This window comes from Lepisosteus oculatus, chromosome 13, assembly GCF_040954835.1.
Source record: "Lepisosteus oculatus isolate fLepOcu1 chromosome 13, fLepOcu1.hap2, whole genome shotgun sequence".
In the NCBI taxonomy this organism is placed as follows: domain Eukaryota; kingdom Metazoa; phylum Chordata; class Actinopteri; order Semionotiformes; family Lepisosteidae; genus Lepisosteus; species Lepisosteus oculatus.
In genome coordinates this window covers 28,953,710-28,972,752 of record NC_090708.1, presented here as the reverse complement: position 1 = coordinate 28,972,752, position 19,043 = coordinate 28,953,710, and the positions used below count along the sequence as shown (strand labels likewise).

Genomic DNA, 19,043 nt, shown 5'->3' with positions numbered 1-19,043 from the left:
ACTGCTGTTGTCACTTTAGGCAAGATACTTCAACAAATTGTTCTAACAAAATATCCAGTTATATGAATGAGTGAAAATGTCTATTTATAAAATTGTCAGCCAAATTAAAAATATATATCAAAGATACTTGTCAGCAACAAAAATCATGTACATGTACAGTTTATGTACTTTTATTTATTAAATAAAATTCGTTAAATGCGTTATGCTTTTCATTCCAAAGGACCTAAAAGTGCTTTATGAAGGAGAGGGGACTCCTAAAATTAAGGGCCTCTAGGAAATTCTGAAAGAATGTATATTATTACGTTGGCTGACAATTTTATTAAGAGACATTTTCACTCATTAATGTCTTTGGTGGTCTCCCATCTCTTTTTTTAAGGGGCAGCTTTGCTTAGCTCCTGAAATATGATTAAATCGGGCTACAGATAGTAGCTTGATTGCACTCCTAGAAGTAACAGAATTAGTATGAGTAACGGCATTTACAATATATTTTAAATCCACCCTTACAAATCGATCCCAAATTAACTGTCACTCGTGAAGAGCTGTGTAAAATAGAAAATACATATTCAATTCAATTCAATGCATTTTTATATAGCGCCTTTCTCATCAAGTTTGGCCCAAGGCGCTTCATGACATATGACTTTAAAACAATCACCACGTTCAGGGTATTATTTATACTATTTCAACTGAAAAACGGGGAAAACGTTCTTCTAATTTCTGTTACCGGAATCCTCCGATCTTTTTACATGAAAGACTGCATACGATTGTTATATACACGCCATGACATAATTTGTCCACTAGATGACGCAGTTTCTCCGTACAATGCAACAGATTGCGTTACTCAGTAAACCGGTTCATTCACCCGTAGAGAAGTACCCGATTTTGAGACAACAAGGGAGTGTTAAAGGCAGTATCGCTGTGCCAGGCCGGGTATTCGGGAATAGAGCTACACTGTGCAGCCAAATTTTGCTTCCCATTTTTTAAAGGGATTTTACAAGTTCAAAAGTGCAGATTAAAAAGATACTATCTAGATGCAGAAAAGCACTGCATAATTAAAAATGTATTTGTATAAATATTCTTTCAAACACAGTCTGGCAAAGTAATTCAGATTATGTATAGTTACACGTCTGCTTCCCCTACTGTCAACAGGCATCAACAAAGTGCCAGCTTCCAATATGCTTGCGTTTTCTTGGCAAACATACATCTAGCTAACAAAGAGACGAAAAGTATGGCTTTGGTTGAATGGAAGTCAGATTTGTGGCAGACTCTCACACCCTGTTTGTAAACACAATGTCTGAGCAAAGTTCCACACTGCTCACCTTAGTGTCACACAGCTCCAGATGGGACAGAGTGTGGTTGCCTATGTGTTTTTGTATCAGGTTAAGGATATTGTAAATTATACATCCTTTATGCCAGCTCTAACAGTTCTGTTAGTATTGCATAACAGGAGGACATCTGAATAACTGCCCCCCAGCTAAACATATGGAAGATATGTTGGGAAGCAAAGTGCTTGGCACTTCCTGACTGGAACATGTGAGGGTAGACCAGAGTCCCTTGTTGTTTTGTAGTTGTCAATACGCACAACCCCCTACACACACTCATTCTCGCTCAGGCAGCTGACACACAGTTAGCAGCCACAGTGGTTTCGCCATCATTAAATCTAGTTTGAGGTTCAGTTCCAGCCTGACTCTGTGGTCAGGTGAGGTTGGCATGTCGCTTCTGTTGAGTTTAACCCTGACAAGTCTGTGCTGTGCTGGGTTGGGCTCAGATGTATGGAGCTGGAAAACACGCAGGCCTTGACACAGATGATTTTGTTTTCTGAGGGCCCTGCCAACCGAAGCTGCCCTCACCTATTTTTACCCTGTGAACAAAATGTGTGATAGATGGGTCTGTTGGTCTCCTCTCATTTGTAACTTTTTTTAGTAGTAAGGATTGCAGCCTGTGGGTTTTAAAGACATTTAGAATGTGAGGAAACTATGATTTAGTCCTAAAGGCTATGCTTCTTCTTCATCCTTGGTAAGAGTGCACATTACGATTAGTCCCCACTGCTGTATCTGCCTGTCAGGAACAGTCACTCCACCTCCGTCCTGGGGAAGGGTGGTGCGGGCAGAAAGCAGGTCTGGGCTTGCCGAGCATGCTGTGTGTTGAAAATTCCTCTGGAGTTCAGGAATAGCTGTGGAGTTTGTGGGAGGAGGTTGGGGGTGAAGAGATTGGCATTAAGTCAGAAACCCACATGTTCCTGTTCCATCAAGGCAAAGTGACATTGCTGGGAGAGAGGGAAAGTTGACAGAGGCAGGAAAGGAGGAAGAAGAGGCAGAGCAACAAAGTGGGAAGGACAGTAAGGGAGGCAGGAGGGTGCAGAGTGAAGGTGACACACTCAGTAAGAAAGGCACAGGGAGAGGTAGTGTTGATCACACCTGGCCAAGACAGAAAAGACAGAAGAGTTCAAAGCAGAGGATCCAGAATAATCCCGGTTCAAAAAGGAAAGGCATAGACAGATAGTTTGAAAGATTTATGTATCTTCAGTCCTACATAGAGGGGATTACAAGGTGACCTGCTACAAAGTATTCGGAATACTGAAGGGCATTGGTAAAGTTAACCCAATGGATTGCTTCATACTTAGCTAAAGAAGAAGTGGAATTTACATGAAAATATGTGTCTAGGACTGAGGGGGTGAAGGTCTCTGTGCAAAGGGTGATGGGCATGTGAACCAAGCTGCCAAGTCATAATGTAAGTTCTCCAGGAAGCTGATCCCCTGGGATTCCCTGAAGAGCAATACCCCTGGGAAGAATCCCTGATGATCTTTTCAGATCAAAAGCCACTCAATGGACATGTTAGCTAGAACGGTCTTGTCTTTTTTTGTAGCCTTCTTAATGTGTTTCATAAATGCTCCAAGATCTGAGACCTGCTCTTTGCAATCAAAACACAGAGATGGACAAACAAGTGTTAGAAAAGAAAGGCAAAGGACACAGGAGCATGGTTCCAGCTACACAACTGTATTTATATTTATAAAATAAAATTAAACTAAAAAATACAACAAAACAATAAAAAAATATTTCCAGAAGTGAAAAAGCACAGTGTTGTGTAGTAACATAAAGCCTCAATGACTTTTTCAGGCATTCATTTACAATCAAGGACTATTTACACAAAGTGAGTTCTTTCTGTGAGTTCAGCCCATTGGCCTCAGAGTGTATAAAACGCCAGGCAGCAGGAGGGACACAGCGAGAGAATATTCTCACAGCTGCAGCCAGCAGGAAGGAGAGGTGGCCAGTGTGCTGTTGACCACTCATGCCCTGGGCTTGCCCTGTACCACTTTCATTGCGTCACAGTGAAGTCTGAAAACACAGAGGGTCTTAACCAGTCCTTCAGACAAAGACAAGCGTCTCCTGCAGCATTTACAAGGATCATTTAATTACCAACTGACTAAGACCTGGGAGGAAATGGTTCTTTTATTTTGTGCACTTCATCTTGTAATTAAATGAATTCAATAATTGAAAGGTGGGCTGGAGTGAGACCCATCAGTCACTGCAGCCTGTGTAGGAATAGGCTCTCTCCCCACAATACAGCAACCTCTACCATGACACAGAAGGCTTAAAGGCATCAATGGCTCTCAGAGTTGGTTGTACTGTACCAGAGTGGCTCTCCATGCAAACAAGGAGTCCAGCTCGTGGACCTCAGAGTAATAAGCTCCTAACCTTTTCAGGAATCTATACCTGTCTGCCCTGTCACATTTCCCTTACAATAGCCATAACAAGATCCCATACTGATCATAAGACCAGTTGTAGCCCAAATGCTATCACTAATCCCTGCATAAAGCCTAGCCTTTACTTTAACCCCTTAAAAAATCTTTCTTGATAACTCAGGAAGTCAATCTTCCATCTCTTTTTTTGAGTAACACAAAATACCACAATTCACTACCGACTGTCAACCAAAAATTCTTAAAAGTTGGAAAATGCTGACATTTAAAGATAAGGCTTACACAAAATTTTGAGACTGGGTTTTCTGGAACTTGTAAAGGTGAGCCCAATCTGGACCGATATCCCTCTACTGCCAGCCCAACTGCGTACTGCACCATTTCCTATATGTTATGTGTTACATTATCAAATATTAATGCAAAATTGAACATCTTTCACAAATTCCCACTTGCTCTGCTCTGTTTTACATTGTGCTGTCATCTAAGAATGGATGAATCCCAAAAACAAATTAATCATGTTGGGTTTTTGGAACACTGTCCAGACAGAGAATGTTTGCAGTTTGATTTTCTATGTGATACTGAATAGATCTTTTTATATGCACACGCGATTTGTACCATTCACTCACGTCTCTCCCTGGCCCCGATGTGAAAGGGCTTTTGTGGTGTGACACCTCTGTGGGGTTCCTGCACTCAGGAGCAGTGACAGCGCTGGCGACACTAGAAGCAAACCAGTACCCTTGCACACCAAAATGTCTCTTCACAGTCTATCACATGTTCATCATTCACAGTTTCTGTGTTTTCTTCTTTGCAGACTTCAAATGATGTTATAATAATTAAGAATAACAAGAACAATTATAAAAAACAGCAGTACATTCAAAAACAAGAAGAAGAAAACAAATCATTGGTTTTTCCTCCTTTACATCCTCCCACATTGTTCCCCTGTTGCTAGTCTTCACTATTTACAATCTTCTTGATACAAAAAGAATAAATTCAGTGAGCAAGTGGAAGTGCAAAGTGTTTGGCCACAGGTTCTCCAACCCTGTCTGGGAGTGAGCATGAGGAGGGTGTAGGGATCAATATGGCCGCCACACAGCCTCTTCCAGACGGCCTGCGCCAGTGGCCATGTTGGTAGGGGAGCTGCTGTGACTTCCTTCTGTCTCCACTGCTTCACTTTGATTGGGCAGGGAAGGATTTAGCAGGGCGGAGCCTGTGGATGCATTGGTGCAGGGAGGGAGGATGCGAGGAGGAGAACGTTCACCCCCAGACATCATGGAGAACTGGTATGAGCCGGCAGCGGTGCTGTAGTACAAGTGGTAGGGGGGCGAGCTGGTCTGGAAGGCCCCAGTCTGGCCCTGAGAGGAGCCCCCAGGGTACGGTGGGGGCAGATAGGTGTGGTAGCGTGCGGTGCCTGTCATGGCTGGCATGCCGATGCCAATGGCGGTGGTGACCGGTGTGGGGGTGTAGGTAAATGCTCCAGGGTAGTGCATGCGTGGGTCAGGGAAGCGACTCTCTGGCAGCGAAGGCAGCGAGGAGAACTGGCGCTCCAGCCCCACCCGGGGGTCACTGAATGCTGTCAGCTCCGAACCTAATGATAAAGAACAGAGGTCAGGGGCCATACAGCACCAACACTGCACACTTTCTTTAAACACAGAAACTCCAGACCAAATTCCAAACATGGTACTAATCCTTGCCCTTGGTTATGGCTATGAACAGGGTAAAAAGGTGAAGAGTAAGGATAGGATTGTGGTAGGTAAAAAAAAATGTATCTGGATTTACAATTTAGAAGTGACAGTAACCTAACTGTAACTGTACACAATAAAAACACAAAACATGAGAACATCAGAAAAGTTGCAAAAAGAGGAGACCATTCAACCCATCTAGCTTGTTTAGTAGTTAGTAGATAACTGATGTGTGACTCTTTATGAAAGAAGCCAGAAAACCAGCTTCAACACCATGAGTAGGCTGGTTATTCCATATTCTCACAACACTTAATGTAAAGAAGTGCCTCCTGTTCTCAGTTTTAAATACATTTCCTTTTAGTTTACACTAGTGTCTTATGATTCAAGTCTCACTGTTGATTCAGAAGAAGGAAACTGTACTTTAATTTTAACCCTTGTTGTGTAGAACACATATAGGTAGATCTAGGGTATGCACCTATTAAGACAAATTTCCGTACAGGAATAAAAACAGTCTAATAGTGTTAAAGATCAGACCCACTTCTCCTGCAGTTGGATAAGCTACTTCCAGTTGGAAGATTAATAAGCAAAATGGATACAATCATACAGAATATCTGACAAATTGTTCCATATGCAATTAAAAAAATAGATTAAAGATAGATGTCTGCCATAACTAAATTTACTGATCAAAATCTAAAAGCAAGATATCTTTTATATCTTCCTCCATCCTCATAAAAAATCCTTTGAAGGAACAATTCTAAACCTTACGTTTAGCCATAACACTTTTTTAACACTAACTCCATAACACTTACCCCAGATCTATTCCTTACCCAGTCCAAAATTTGCTGTAGCTGTCACCTCTAACCTTAAACCCTGATAAATTTCTAACCACAAATGAAGCTCTCCTCTGCACCTGTGCTCCTATAATGTTATAATGTTTCTTTATTAGCCCTATACAATTTCTTGCATTAGGAATGCGTCTTTTCGCATACCCCAGCTTTTTCTCCATGGAGACACAGAGACAGAGACAGGGAGAGAAGCTTGGGGTCAGAGCACAGGGTCTGCCATTGTACAGCACCCCTGGAGCAGTTAGGGTTAAGGGCCTTGCTCAGGGGCCCAACGGAGTAGGATTCCTCTGACAGCCATGGGATTTGAACCAGCAACCTTCCAGTCACAGGCACAGATCCTTAGCCATAGAGCCACCGCTCCGCTCCTGATCATAACCTTAATCCTAAACTCAGACAGATCTCTAATCTTTAATCTCATACCCAGCTCTCACCTGTATCTGTGCTGCTGATCATAACAATAACCATAAATTCAGACAAAATCTCTAACCTCATACAGTACCTAGTCCTCTTCTCGACCTCTGCCCCGTCTCTAACAACTATTAGTTTGTTCAGTCCTCACCTGACAGCCGGCTGGAGAGGTCAGTGAGCGCTGACATGCCGCTGGCCCGTCCAGGTGAGATAGGCGTGGCTGGGTGGACGGAGGGGGTGGAGATCTGACCGAGGTAGGGATAGGACTGCTCATAGGTCCAGGAGGGTGATGTCTGCATCTGCCTGGAGTCTAGAAACAGGACACAAAATGTCACAGGTCAGGTTACTTTGCTAATTGAGTATGATATCTCAGCTCCCACATGGGGGCGCTGCCTATACAGTATCCTTTCTAGACCTGGAATGGACAATACACATTCAATTCAATTTGAATAATAATTTATTGTGCACATTTCACAGATCAACAGCAAAAGATTTATAATTATCTCCATGTTTTTCCTCCAGGTGAATTTTTCCATAATGATTTTAACTGGTTTCCTATTTTCCTTCTTTTCCATACCTAAGCTATGGCTTTCCATGCTTCAGTAAATCTGACTCAGGTATGCAAAGAAAGGTGACAAAGTGAAAAATAAAGACATCAGATCAATGCTGTGACAGAAACCTCCCTCAGTTGCAGCGCAGTGCCTAGGATCAAAGCTGTGACCACAGCCACGACAATTGCACAATGTGGATGATGGAGACTGTGGAGAGCAGGCAGTGTGCCCTTTCCTGTCATCTTAACAAGCTTTGCACCATGATTGCCTGCAGACTCCAGTCTGAATGACTAGATCAGAGAGGAAGTAAATTAAATACAGGGAATGTGCCTCCTTTAACTGTAGCCAGCCTTGTGAATTCAGAAAAGGGCCTGTTGCCAACACCCTACAGCCCTCTCCCTCTCTGCACTGACTCCAACCCTGAGCTCTGATCAGGAGTGGGCCTCACACACAGGATGAATGTGGTGAGAGGGGGGTGGCCCATTGCAATTGGCACAGCCCACCTCACCGTGCCCCTTTAGTGACTAACAGCCTCTTTCATGTCAAGTACAGAACTTAAGACAGATACTTCTGAGAGTGACACGCTAAATGTGCATTATAAACTGAGCAGGTTGAAAATATTAATGGATTTTCTTTTATGGCCCAATGCACAATCTTGGATCATCATGCAACTAAGCAAAAAAAAGGTTGAGATCAGACTGTGTCCTACTCATGTGAGCTTTTCATACAACTTTTATGATCTGACAATGTGCTCAAGAAGTTCAAGAATATAATCAGATTTTTCAAAACTGAAATATTTGTGGATGCATGACTTGTTTAGTTTAGCATCATTCTGGTTAGTGACCATCCATCTTCCACAGTGGCATTGCAGAAACATACTCCACTGTGGGAGGACAACTCCTACTCAGCCTCACCCAGCTGCTTCTGATTTTCGGCAATATGAAAGGAAAAGTAGAAGAGAAGGAAAAAAAACAAGGTCTTGAATTACTTAATAATCATTTCCTTTGGCAGATTTCCTGCTGCTATTTCTGGAAGTGGGATCAGAGGGAAAAGTGAACTAGGCAGGAAACGTCCGAGTCCTGCTCTGCCCTTATTCCTGATCTGTGCCAGGGAGCTCCTGCTGTACTGCTGCAGGCTGGCACTGCTCTCTCTTCCTCCCCACCTGACAGAAACTTGCAGACCCAGTCTCTCTGCCAGCCCAATGCAAGGCCAGTGCTTGCCAGGCCCCCTCGGGAAATGTGGAAGAGAGACAGACAGGAGGCCAAATCACTCCAGCTGTACAAAGACACCACAACCCCAACACAGACACAGATTTTCTACTATTTCCCTCCTTTTTTCCCAGATTAAAGGCAGAATGGCATACCACAGGAGTTTTCTAATGCCATAAAAAATATTTCCAATTGATTCCATCGTTTTATTTTGTCAAAATGAGCACTGCAGCTGCCTCACCATGTAAACTCCCAATTATTTAGGTCATCTAAGTATGAAAAAGTGTGCAAGAACATCAAGATTTGATATGGACGTCTCCGTATTTTACAGTATCCCCAGCACATCAGTCTTATTTTTCTACGTGCGTAGCATGAACTCCTACTAACCATTAGCAGCCAGTCATTTCATTTATCACACAATATAAGTACCCTTTGAATCACTTAAAAAAGAACAGTCACGGAGGTGGTTTTATACAGGGGGATTTTGTACGTATCAACTTCCTGCCAGATCTGTCTCACTTCCTCTCTCGCACCCCTGCTTCCCTCCTTGTGAAGTGTCAAACCCTCCTTTGGCCCCTTGAACAGCAGGCATGGTCTGTTCTCTTACGCTTCGTTCCCGAAACATAAGAGGAAGAGAAAGCAACCCAATACACCATGTATGGAAGCTTGAATATTTTCTCAGAGAGCGGAGATCTGGCTACCCAGTTTTCATGGGAGATGGGACAACCTGGTTAACACATAGCAGCAACATGGATGCAGCTCATGTTGTACTCTTGGCTGTACAGAATGACAGCTTTCCTTTGTTTTCTTTTGGGTTCAAATCCCAACTGAGACAGTTGTTGCAGCCATGAGCAAGGAAATTACATCACCCAGATTGCTACAGTAAACTACACAGCAGTATAAATGGGTGCAAATGTATAAGGGGCTTTGGATAAAAGAGTTGGCCAAACAAATTAGTAACAATTAGTAAAAATCAGGGCAGCACAGTGGCTCAGTAGTTGGCATTGCTACCTCAGAGAGCAAGAGCCCTGATTTCAATTCTGGTACTGGGGTGTTATCTGTGTGGAGTTTATACATTCTCCCCATGTTCAAGTGGGTTTCCTCTGGGTGGTCTGGATTCCTCCCACAGCCCATACATACTGGTAGGTTAATTTGCTCCTGGGAAAATTGGTCCTGGAGTGAGTCTGTGTGTGTTTGTGTTTGTGTGTGCCCTGCAATAGACTTGTGCTTGTTACTTGCTGTGATAGGCTCTGGCTGCCCCATGGCCCTTAAATGCAATTATTGACTAGAGAATGGATGGATTGTAAAAACTGTTAAAGTCCTGTTGTAAATTAACAAAAATAAGCTTTCATAAGGATGTGCTATTGCACATGAGTGGAGCTCTTAATTTTCTTTTTAAAGTCAGGAAAACTAAAATGAATAAAATACAAGTACAATACAAATAAAAACACTGCAACAGGAGAGACATGGGAGTCCAGGAGTGATCAGCCCATGCAAAGTGAATATTTATATATAATTGTTATATGTGAGAACCATTTACACATAAACCTGTAATAAAATGTAGCTGCACAGAGCTTGGAAACACACCTAAGACTTTTTGGTATCTGAAAATGTTCTTGTGCAATTTTGGGACACTCCTTGTTCTGGGGTGTTCATGTTGAAGAATGGCATATACAATATCTTGTGCCTTTCTGGAGTTCCTAAAAAGAATCTTTATTCATGTATGGCCAATTTTCATTATCAATCTTTCTCTTGCTCCCAGGCTAGATATTCAGACAGAAAATGCACCAAAGCAAAAAGAAAATCAGAAAGTGATTAAGAAAAACAGAAGATGAATGATCTTTGGAAAGACACTTGTACTGTTTGACTTCCCCAGCAGTAGGACAAGCAGGTCTTGTCCGGCAACTGCAAACAAAGTTTGTGCTTTTTCAGTGTGGCAACTTGTTCAGGCTTGTTGCCAGCTTTCTTTTATTTGCTTTGTTCTTAGATCTCTGGTCTGACTTGCCAGGAAGTGTGTCTTCAACTCAGCCAAAAGTTCATACAAGACAGGGAACCAAGCAGCAGTCAGCCTCTTAAGAACCCCACCCCAGCAAGCTGGCAAAGAGCTCATCCACTCCTGCCAACACATGCCAAGGGCACAGCAGGGGTGGGGCTGAGTTGCTGTCAGTTAGTGCTGTTCCTGTTTAACAGCTTGCAGAGTTAAGTAAGACTACATGGTCAGCCTCAGTATCCAAGCATAAAGCATACAGTCAAGCTGTACTAGACATACTACATCTCTGTCTGCTCTGTGCGTCTCCCTGTTGCAATGTGGCATTCATGTTCACTTCAAGACGTACGATTTCCACATGACATGCACCGGTACATGGCACACTAAGCTGAATGCTCACTCCACCTAAAGATTTCCGGCACCTCCTCCTTGCACTCACCGGGGATCTGGCTGTGCGTAGGGCTGGCAAAGGGAGCAGTGTGGTTGAGGGGTGGCCGGGGGTTCGGTGTGGGGCTGGGATGGTGGGGGCTAACCCTCATGGCGCTGCGGCGCAGCTGTTCCAACTCACTCAGCCGCTCTGAAAATGCCAGGCTGCCCGGCTTCACCGGCTCCTCCAGCTTCTGACGGTGTCCTGAGAGACACACAGACAGCACAAGCTGCATCACAGCTCACACACAGGGAGGGTCTGAGCAAACAGACTGGCACAACAGGGGCTATTCTTCAATAAGAGACACACCTAAACACTAAACAGTATTAGAGAGTGCTGCATAGAATTAAATACGCTAATAAAGATTTTTGTCAAGCATCTCACAGCCAAAATATTACTTTACTAACCAAAAGAGGAAAAAAAAAATCTTTTAACATTGTTATGCACCCCACCCACTCCAAATTGGCCCATATCAGCACATGTCCTTGGATACAGTGAGACAGAAATTGTGAAGATTAAAGTATATAATAGTATATAATAGGAAATTAAAAACATTTGGAACAATAGAAAACTCAATTGAATCTCCTTTTTAATCCTTCAAGTCTCCTTTAAAAATAAAAAAGGCAAACTGACATTAGCAAAGCCAGTTTTATATGACAGTTCATTATGTATCAAATAAAATAGCAACTACTGGCCCCTTCTTAGCCCAACAACTGTTTCTGTTTTCAGCTACCTCAGGCAGTTGTGTCTGAGAACAGTGAATGTGTTCAGAGAAGACAGGGAGGTGGGAGTGGCCTGAACAGCATTGCGACTTGACACGCCAGTGCCGACCTCACACAGAGACACAGAAAGTGGGATTAATGATTACGGGCCAAGAGGGAGAATGTACGTCTCCTGGCCCTCAGCTGTGAAAAACCATCACCGCTCTCCCCCTACACCCGCCCACCGAGAGGAAGTCGGTGCTGAAACTAGAGCTCAAGTCTGAGCCTTTGAAGACACAGCCAAGTGCTCGATCCAAGACCCAGCCTTGCATGCGGCGCCAGCTCCCCAGATTCCAGTCCAAATGGGTTCATCACTGGGAATAAACATGCTGGAGTTAAGATACTAGTACAGCTAGTTTCTACAGGAATAAATACATCTAACCAAGCACTGCTCTGTCACTACAGGCATAAACACAGCTAACCCAACTGTGCTCTGTCACTACAGGAATAAGCACACCTTATGTAGCACAAGTATGTCAGTACAGAAATAAAGCTCACATAACCCAGCACAGGTCTGTGACTACAGGAATAAACACACCTAACTAGCACAGGTTGGTCTCTAAGGGAATAAACATACAGTGTCCAGTTGAGCTCTATTACGGCAGAAAAAAACCCACAAACACAAATTCAGTTCTGCCAATATAAGTATAAATACACGTGGAACTGTCCAGTTCTCTCAAAGCAGAAACTAACACATGTAAATCAGCCCAGGTTTGTACCTACAGGAATAAACACACACATCAACTCTACTGATAACAGAAAAAAACACATCCTGTCCAGTCCAGCTCTGTCCCCACAGGAATAAATACAGGCAGACCAGTCCAGCCCTATAACAAACAAAAAAAATACCTAGACCAGTCCAGCACTATCTCATAGCAAACCTGGACCAGTCCATATCTGTTCCTACAGGAATAAACACCTGAAACAGTCCAATTTTATTTCCACACCAGGACTAGTCCAACTCCATATCCACAGGAATAAACACACACATATCAGCCTATCACTGGGACTATAGGAATAAATACACCCAGCCTAGGCAGCTGTGTTAATTCTCCATCTGTAGTAAAGATCCTTACTGTCGCTGCCTACAGCCCTGCCTGTTTCTTATTTCCTCTCATTTCCTGCCCTATAGACATTCTCCTTTCCCCTTTTTCATTTATTTTTTTTCTGACATTAGCCTCAGTATTAAGGAGCAGTAGTGTTCTATGGGGACATTGCTACAGTAGTTATTTCTGTTAAGATCTCTATAGAATAATGCAGTTCACTTCTACTTTAGACCGTGCTTACACAATAGTCTGTACTCTCTGTTTTCAGACATTCCACAAGTTCAGAATATCTAGTCACCATTGAATAGAGGTCTAAAACTCAGGATCAAATTTTGGTACAGTGCTGCAGAAGTGACATTTTTTTCTGTCTGCACGAGAGTCAGAGCCTCAAAGAGTTTGCAACCATTAGAGCTACATTACCAGAGGCCTGGAACTTAAGGAAATCTGGCTTGAGGTCCATTTAATTCCAAAGTATGAAAAGGCCTAAAAATGTTATATTAAATTATTACCGCTCCTGGAACAAGAAGGCCTGATTCAGTGCCAGTGTTGGCAACAGTAGGTGCTACAGGTTCAAAACGTGCATGAAAAATAGACATTGGAACTCACGTCTAGGCTCCCGTGGGCCATCCACAGTGATTTTGATGGCGCGGTGGTAGGTGGCCACCTGGGGCGGGTTGGTGAAGACGGTGATGGTCAGGGTGAAGCTTTTTCCTGTGTAGGCAATAACAGCAGTTGATCAGAAGATACAAAAAACGGCGCAGGGTGATACAAGGGTGAGGTCTGGAAATTCTTGTCTGTTCTCTGTGCTACACGGAATCAATCTCTTTCGTTTGCAAGTGTAAAGGTTGTGGAGCAGGACACAATCACATAGAGTAGGACTTCTCCTCTTTTTATACTGATGTGAGTCACCAAACTGACAAAGTAAGAAGAGGCACCACTACTTTATTCACATAGACATTACCCATTGCCCATTATTGTTTTACTAATGAAACTATAATGTAATTAAAAAACATTTGCAATATGTTTAGACAGCTTAAGTACTGTACTCAAGTACAGCTCCACATTTCTACTCTTGTTAGCACTTCAAAATCGTTAAGTAATTAAAGTGAATGAAGCTAATGTACTATCAAGAGGACTTCACTTTGGCCTGAGTGAAAAAGCAGACACTTGTTGGATAGCAGTCTAATCTTTATTTAAGTTTAAGAGCTGCTGTACAAATTCTACTAATGAAAAATGTGGTTCGTATTATTGTATTTAATATTATAAGAACATACTCAAAATAAAGTGGCATACACCACCTGGTGCTGGGTTATTCACAAGAGCCTGTGGCTCATAAAATCGGAAATGGCCCAAAGAGCTGTTCAAGGGGAGTCTAATTTCCATTTCTTCTGGTTCAGATAATCTGATCATCATTGCCATGAGTGGGAGATGCTAATTCAGTTTGTTGTTTCAAAATCATGAATATAAGACAATACCTTGGGAAAATAAGGTTCTGTATTTCAGCCACAAATATTGGTACTATCCCTTTTTTGTGTGGTGCAGTCACTCTCCCACTAACGCCTGCCAAGCTATTGCATCAGTAACAGATCTGGGCAGGGTAATTAATTCAGTCAACAAAGAAAAGTGTGCCTCTAATCACTGTCTTGCACAAGCCATCCAAAAAAAACAACTCTTTTACTTGTGTGTGTGGGGGACTGTAATACTGTGCTTTGTGGAATTAAAATGAAAGCAAAAAGCAGGATGGTAATCTGAAAGACAGTTCACAGTTTCACAGTATGAAAGGGTTAGATGATAGGCTCAGTTTAATAAAAAAGAACAAATTCTTGAAGAAAATCCTTTTAGAGGAAACTAGATGATGTCTAGATTAATGACAATTAATATATATCCCTTTCTGTTACAAAAAAAGCAACACATTTAGCTATGGATCTTCATAGCTCTCCTTAATATCCTATGCTTTTTTCCCCTCGTCTGAGAGGGTAAAGGGTCAGGCTAGCAACAAAATCCAGTAATACCAAATGGGCTGAAAGGCCTTCTCCACCTTCTGTGCTTTCTGGTGTTTGAATACGCAGAACAAAGCCTATCCCTGCTAAAGTTCTTACACTCCCGACTGTCATTACAGTAAGTGACCTGTTGAGGCACTGAGGTGAACACTGATGAGGAATCAGGCTGCACTGTTAAAAAAAGCTTGCTGTTACACTGAGACAAGCAAACTCATATCAGGAATGACTTCAGGCTGCTTTCAAACTCAGACCCCCTGTCTCAGTGCTGGCTGGTCTTTGAGCACAGTCACTCAGAGCTGTAAGCTATTCTCAGCCTGCGCCTTGGGGCCTGTGGGCTGGGGCTGCAGCAGACACACAGACAGCAGACAGCACGCTTCTCTGAAAGTATGTAACCTCTAAGAGTTGGCACAGTAGCTTGGATTGAAGAACACAGAGCGAGGCTCTTGGGGCTTGTGGTAGATAAAAAAAAGAGAGACGAAAAGGCAAATAGAAGAGAGAAAAAGAAAGCATAGAGTGCCAGCCACCCTAGGAGCAAAAAGGAAACCTCACTCATGCTCCATTCCTCATCTCATAACACACTTACACAGAGCACTGCCATAACAGTATGAGCTGCTCTCTCTCGAGATAGCATATCTGTGGCGTAACACCAAGCATACAACAGGGGCAGACACAAACAGATCTATAGGAGGTAGCCTAGCCTTGCACTTATCAAGCAGGAATTTGTGCAGATGGTCAGGGTAGAAGGTTGATATTTATACAGTATTATGGACTTAGAAATACTGGGGCTGTGGAGAAACAGGAAAATTCCACTGATTTGTTTGGAGAGGTGAAGAACAGACAATCCACTGCAGGTACTGCTTTCTGACCATGCTGACCTGGTATACCTCCTCAGTAGGCAGGGTGTGGGCTATGCTAGGTCAGTTCTCAGTTCTTTGTACTAGTTCTAACCGTCAACATGGAGAAGACAGGTACAGAAATGGTCCCAGATGATGTCAGCATTGACCGCTGTCTAAATAGCACACTATTGCAACTAAACTAGCTAGGTTTTCAATGTTTAATAAAAGAGGTGCACAGTGCCCTGCTAGGGTGATACTGGACACATGACAGGCACTGTCCCTGCTCTGTGTCCTTACTCACTGTGCTCTGGAGAAACAGGCAGACAAATGTATGCTTTGCTACCTTTTATCACTTATCGGTTTCTCTTCTCATCTGACACCATCAGCCCAACTTGTCCTTCACAACTTTATCTTCTATTAGGATGAGCATCTGTCTGGTTTACATTTTTTCTGTTCTTAACTGTTATCTTTCCTTCAACAATCTTTGTGCCAGCGCTTTCTAATCATCTAAGGGTGTCCCTGAGTACCTGCCTCTATAAACAATAACACATAAACAACACACACAGCCAAAGCACTGCTTTTACCATCTGTGCTGTTTTTTATTAACAGGACAGGTATGTGCCTGTTGTATGTGACTGCCTCACACTGAGTTGCAGTTGAATTTGCATCACTGTGCTTCATTTCCAGTCTCACTGAGGGACCCAGCCCTTTTCACAGGAATCTAGGTGGACTCCCTGCCTTTTCAGGAGCTGGGTCACCAAAAATAAATGAATCTAGCCTCCCTGAGCTTGTTTTTCATCACAAAGGATCCCAAAGTGATTTGCATATAAAAAGGAACTCACATCATCCACCACTGAATTGCAGCCTGCATGTTAGCCCTTATATGCCAGCTGCCCCACAACATAGATCAGGTGGTGAAGTCAGGACATGCTTTTCCCAATGTCCTAGGGCTGTTATATATATATATTTAAATAAAGTAACCTACAAGTACCTGTGTAGTACTTTTAAATATAAGTGGATTCTTTAAATTCACTTTCTTACTGTGCAAGCATATATACTGTACCACCTGTATACTTCTATATTGTGTAATTCTGTACCATGTCCTGTACATACATGGATATAACTGTTACAGCAGCATGAGCAGAGTACAATATGGGCTAAACATGTCCAGCCATGTGTGGCCTCCCTCTGCTTAAATCACTCTGTCATGTTCTCCAGAATTTCAATAACTACTCATGGCTAACTAGAATGACAGGTCTGCCTCTGTTTGCAATGTGGTGGGACACATAATTTAATTACCAGCCATTGTCTTTGGAGATGATTGAGATTTTTGAATTACAAAAGGTTTTTCATGCTTGTTGAATGCATGTGCAGAGACATTTCTGCTTTGCCGGTGGTGCTCCTGTTACAGTAAGAGAAGGAGAGGTCTAGTGATGATATTTCTGAATGTGATGGAGTGGGGGTGGGATCTGTGTTTTTTTTGTGCAATGATTTGAGCTGTTCTCCTCCCTGGGCTCTTGGCTGATGGAGCTGTGGCTTTGATCTTCAACAAACTCCTCAGGATTCCAGCTTGTTGGCGGCAGGTTTTGAAAATGATGCGTTTCCTGAACGTTTTCTCAGCCTGGAATGCATTGTCTAATTATGTCAAGTCATCTGCCACCCCCAGCCCCACCCCCAGGCCCTTTGAAACCGTTAATTTGTTATCCGAAAGCCAGGCTGAGAACGGTAATGCTATTAATTAGCAGCGGTCTTGCTCTAGTGCAATGGTGCAATTGTGCTCTCCAGTGTGTTTATTTACTATGACAAATAGGATGTTTATGCTGAACAGGACTCTTTTTAAATATCCTCATATGAATGTCCCCATGAACGTGGGAGAGCACTGCTGCCAGGGGAAATTAAATCGAGTCAGCACGATGCCCAGAGGAGTAGAGACTGGCACGATGGTGCTCAGAGCCATGGGAAACAAGCTCTGTGAAGGAAACAGAGCATTACAGCCTCAAGTGAAAAAACTGGAGTCTAGAGAAAGCACACAGGCAGACTATATCCCTCATCCACTGCCTATATTCGGTAAATAATTCATCTATTACTAAGTCATAGTTAAGAAATCCCATTATGCTCCTCTGACATTCAAAAAGGAATTTATTTGAGGCCATATTATTGTAGCATTGTATTTAAAACTTCTCTGTTCACTAATAAATCAAGGGAGAGGAGCTTATATAAAGGGAAGGGAATGTTTTAACTCAGGGTTTGGGATACTGAAGCTGTCTACTCTATCCATCTATGGTGTGTGTACATAAGCAGGCCTTCATTCTATGTACATCAGCTCGATAAATGCCGGAACGTAGACAGCTGAGCTTCATAAAAAGTCTTGATTGTCCATTTAATGCATTATTTATTACTTCTTCCTCTTTGTGCAGTTTTGTGCTTGTGCAGGGCTGTCGGGTTATCATGCTTTTGGAAACAAAAGATTTGCATAGCCTTTCCAGTGAGGTGATTTTCAGTTTAGAATTTGGATTGGACTGCTCTGTCCAGTGAGTGTAGGATCCTAGTCTGTGAGAGGAGAATGTCTGCAGCTGCATTATATGTTTAAAAACTAACACCAGCCCTGTGCCATCATTCTCCAGTTACTGCAAATCTGACAGAAAGGGGGCCCTGTAGATGTTGTAATGCACAAAGCTTTGGCCAAGGATGGATTAGGCTCTTATTGCATAGCACTATGCAGATTTTTCAGGTTGTGGACTCTGGTGCAGAAAGTATTATTAGAGCGGCAAAGAACGATGCAAGTACCGTACTTAACAGTGTTAAATAAGTGTTGCATCTTTTTTTATTTTCCCAAAGTAGACAAAAACGTAACTGTTTCTTCCTCTGTTTACTTGTGGAGCTCATAACATTCTAAAGTTGAGGAAAAAAGATCTGAGGCAGCCTTATCATGTGATACATCTATGCTTACATGCTTCAACCATGAAATGGGTCATATTCTGGATACTTTCACTATACTTGTGGCAATAAGCTGCAATGCTCTGAGAGTTTTTTCAGCTGTCTTGTACTTCCACCTCAGTGTTGTAAATATCATTGACCTTCTTTGTTGAGCATCTGGAACGTTCACATCCTTAACTGCTTCAATGCTTTGAGAGTCTAGAGAACTGGCCCTGGGAAGAACTGGCACTCAAGCTGATTAACACTGAAGGTGATCTGGCCTCTTGCCCCCCTCACCTCTTCCACTGCGGCCCACAAAACGCAGGTCATTGAAACGCGCCACCTGATTCTTTATGGCCGCGGTTGCATTCCGTAGCTCAGCAGAGTAGTTCTCATCGTTGCCAGCCATCACTGTTACCAGAGTGCCATCCGGGACATCCCCGAGGGCAACCACCTGCGTAGGAAACAGCACAGGAACTTCATTAACAGAACACAAGTCAATGCAACTTGACACAGCTCATCACAGTACAGCTCAGTGTGGCTTATTTCAGCAGAATGTGAGAACACAAGAGTGCTATCCAGCAGGTGGCAGAGGCTGGATAGACTTCAGACCTCATTCCAGACTTGTTCAAAGAGAGTCTACTTTCTCATTGCAACACCACTTCACATCAAATGATTAAATTGAAAC

General features: G+C 42.8%; 1 protein-coding gene across 6 annotated transcripts in view; it reads right to left on the bottom strand.

Moving 5' to 3' along the window:
* Nucleotides 1–2,972: 2,972 nt before the first annotated feature.
* runx1 (RUNX family transcription factor 1) overlaps nucleotides 2,973–19,043 on the bottom strand; it is a 69,491-nt gene continuing 53,420 nt past the window's right edge. For 4 of the 6 annotated variants that reach the window (XM_015361822.2, XM_015361821.2, XM_006638066.3 and 1 more), the window contains 5 exons: nucleotides 18,653–18,809; nucleotides 13,210–13,314; nucleotides 10,809–11,000; nucleotides 6,775–6,933; nucleotides 2,973–5,276 (listed from right to left, as the gene is read on the bottom strand). In XM_015361822.2, coding sequence (XP_015217308.1) covers nucleotides 4,765–5,276; nucleotides 6,775–6,933; nucleotides 10,809–11,000; nucleotides 13,210–13,314; nucleotides 18,653–18,809 — 1,125 coding nt within the window. In that variant the 3' untranslated portion in view covers nucleotides 2,973–4,764. The remainder of the gene's footprint in view (nucleotides 5,277–6,774; nucleotides 6,934–10,808; nucleotides 11,001–13,209; nucleotides 13,315–18,652; nucleotides 18,810–19,043) is intronic. The other 2 variants (XM_015361823.2, XM_015361825.2) reach the window with 1 other exon arrangement.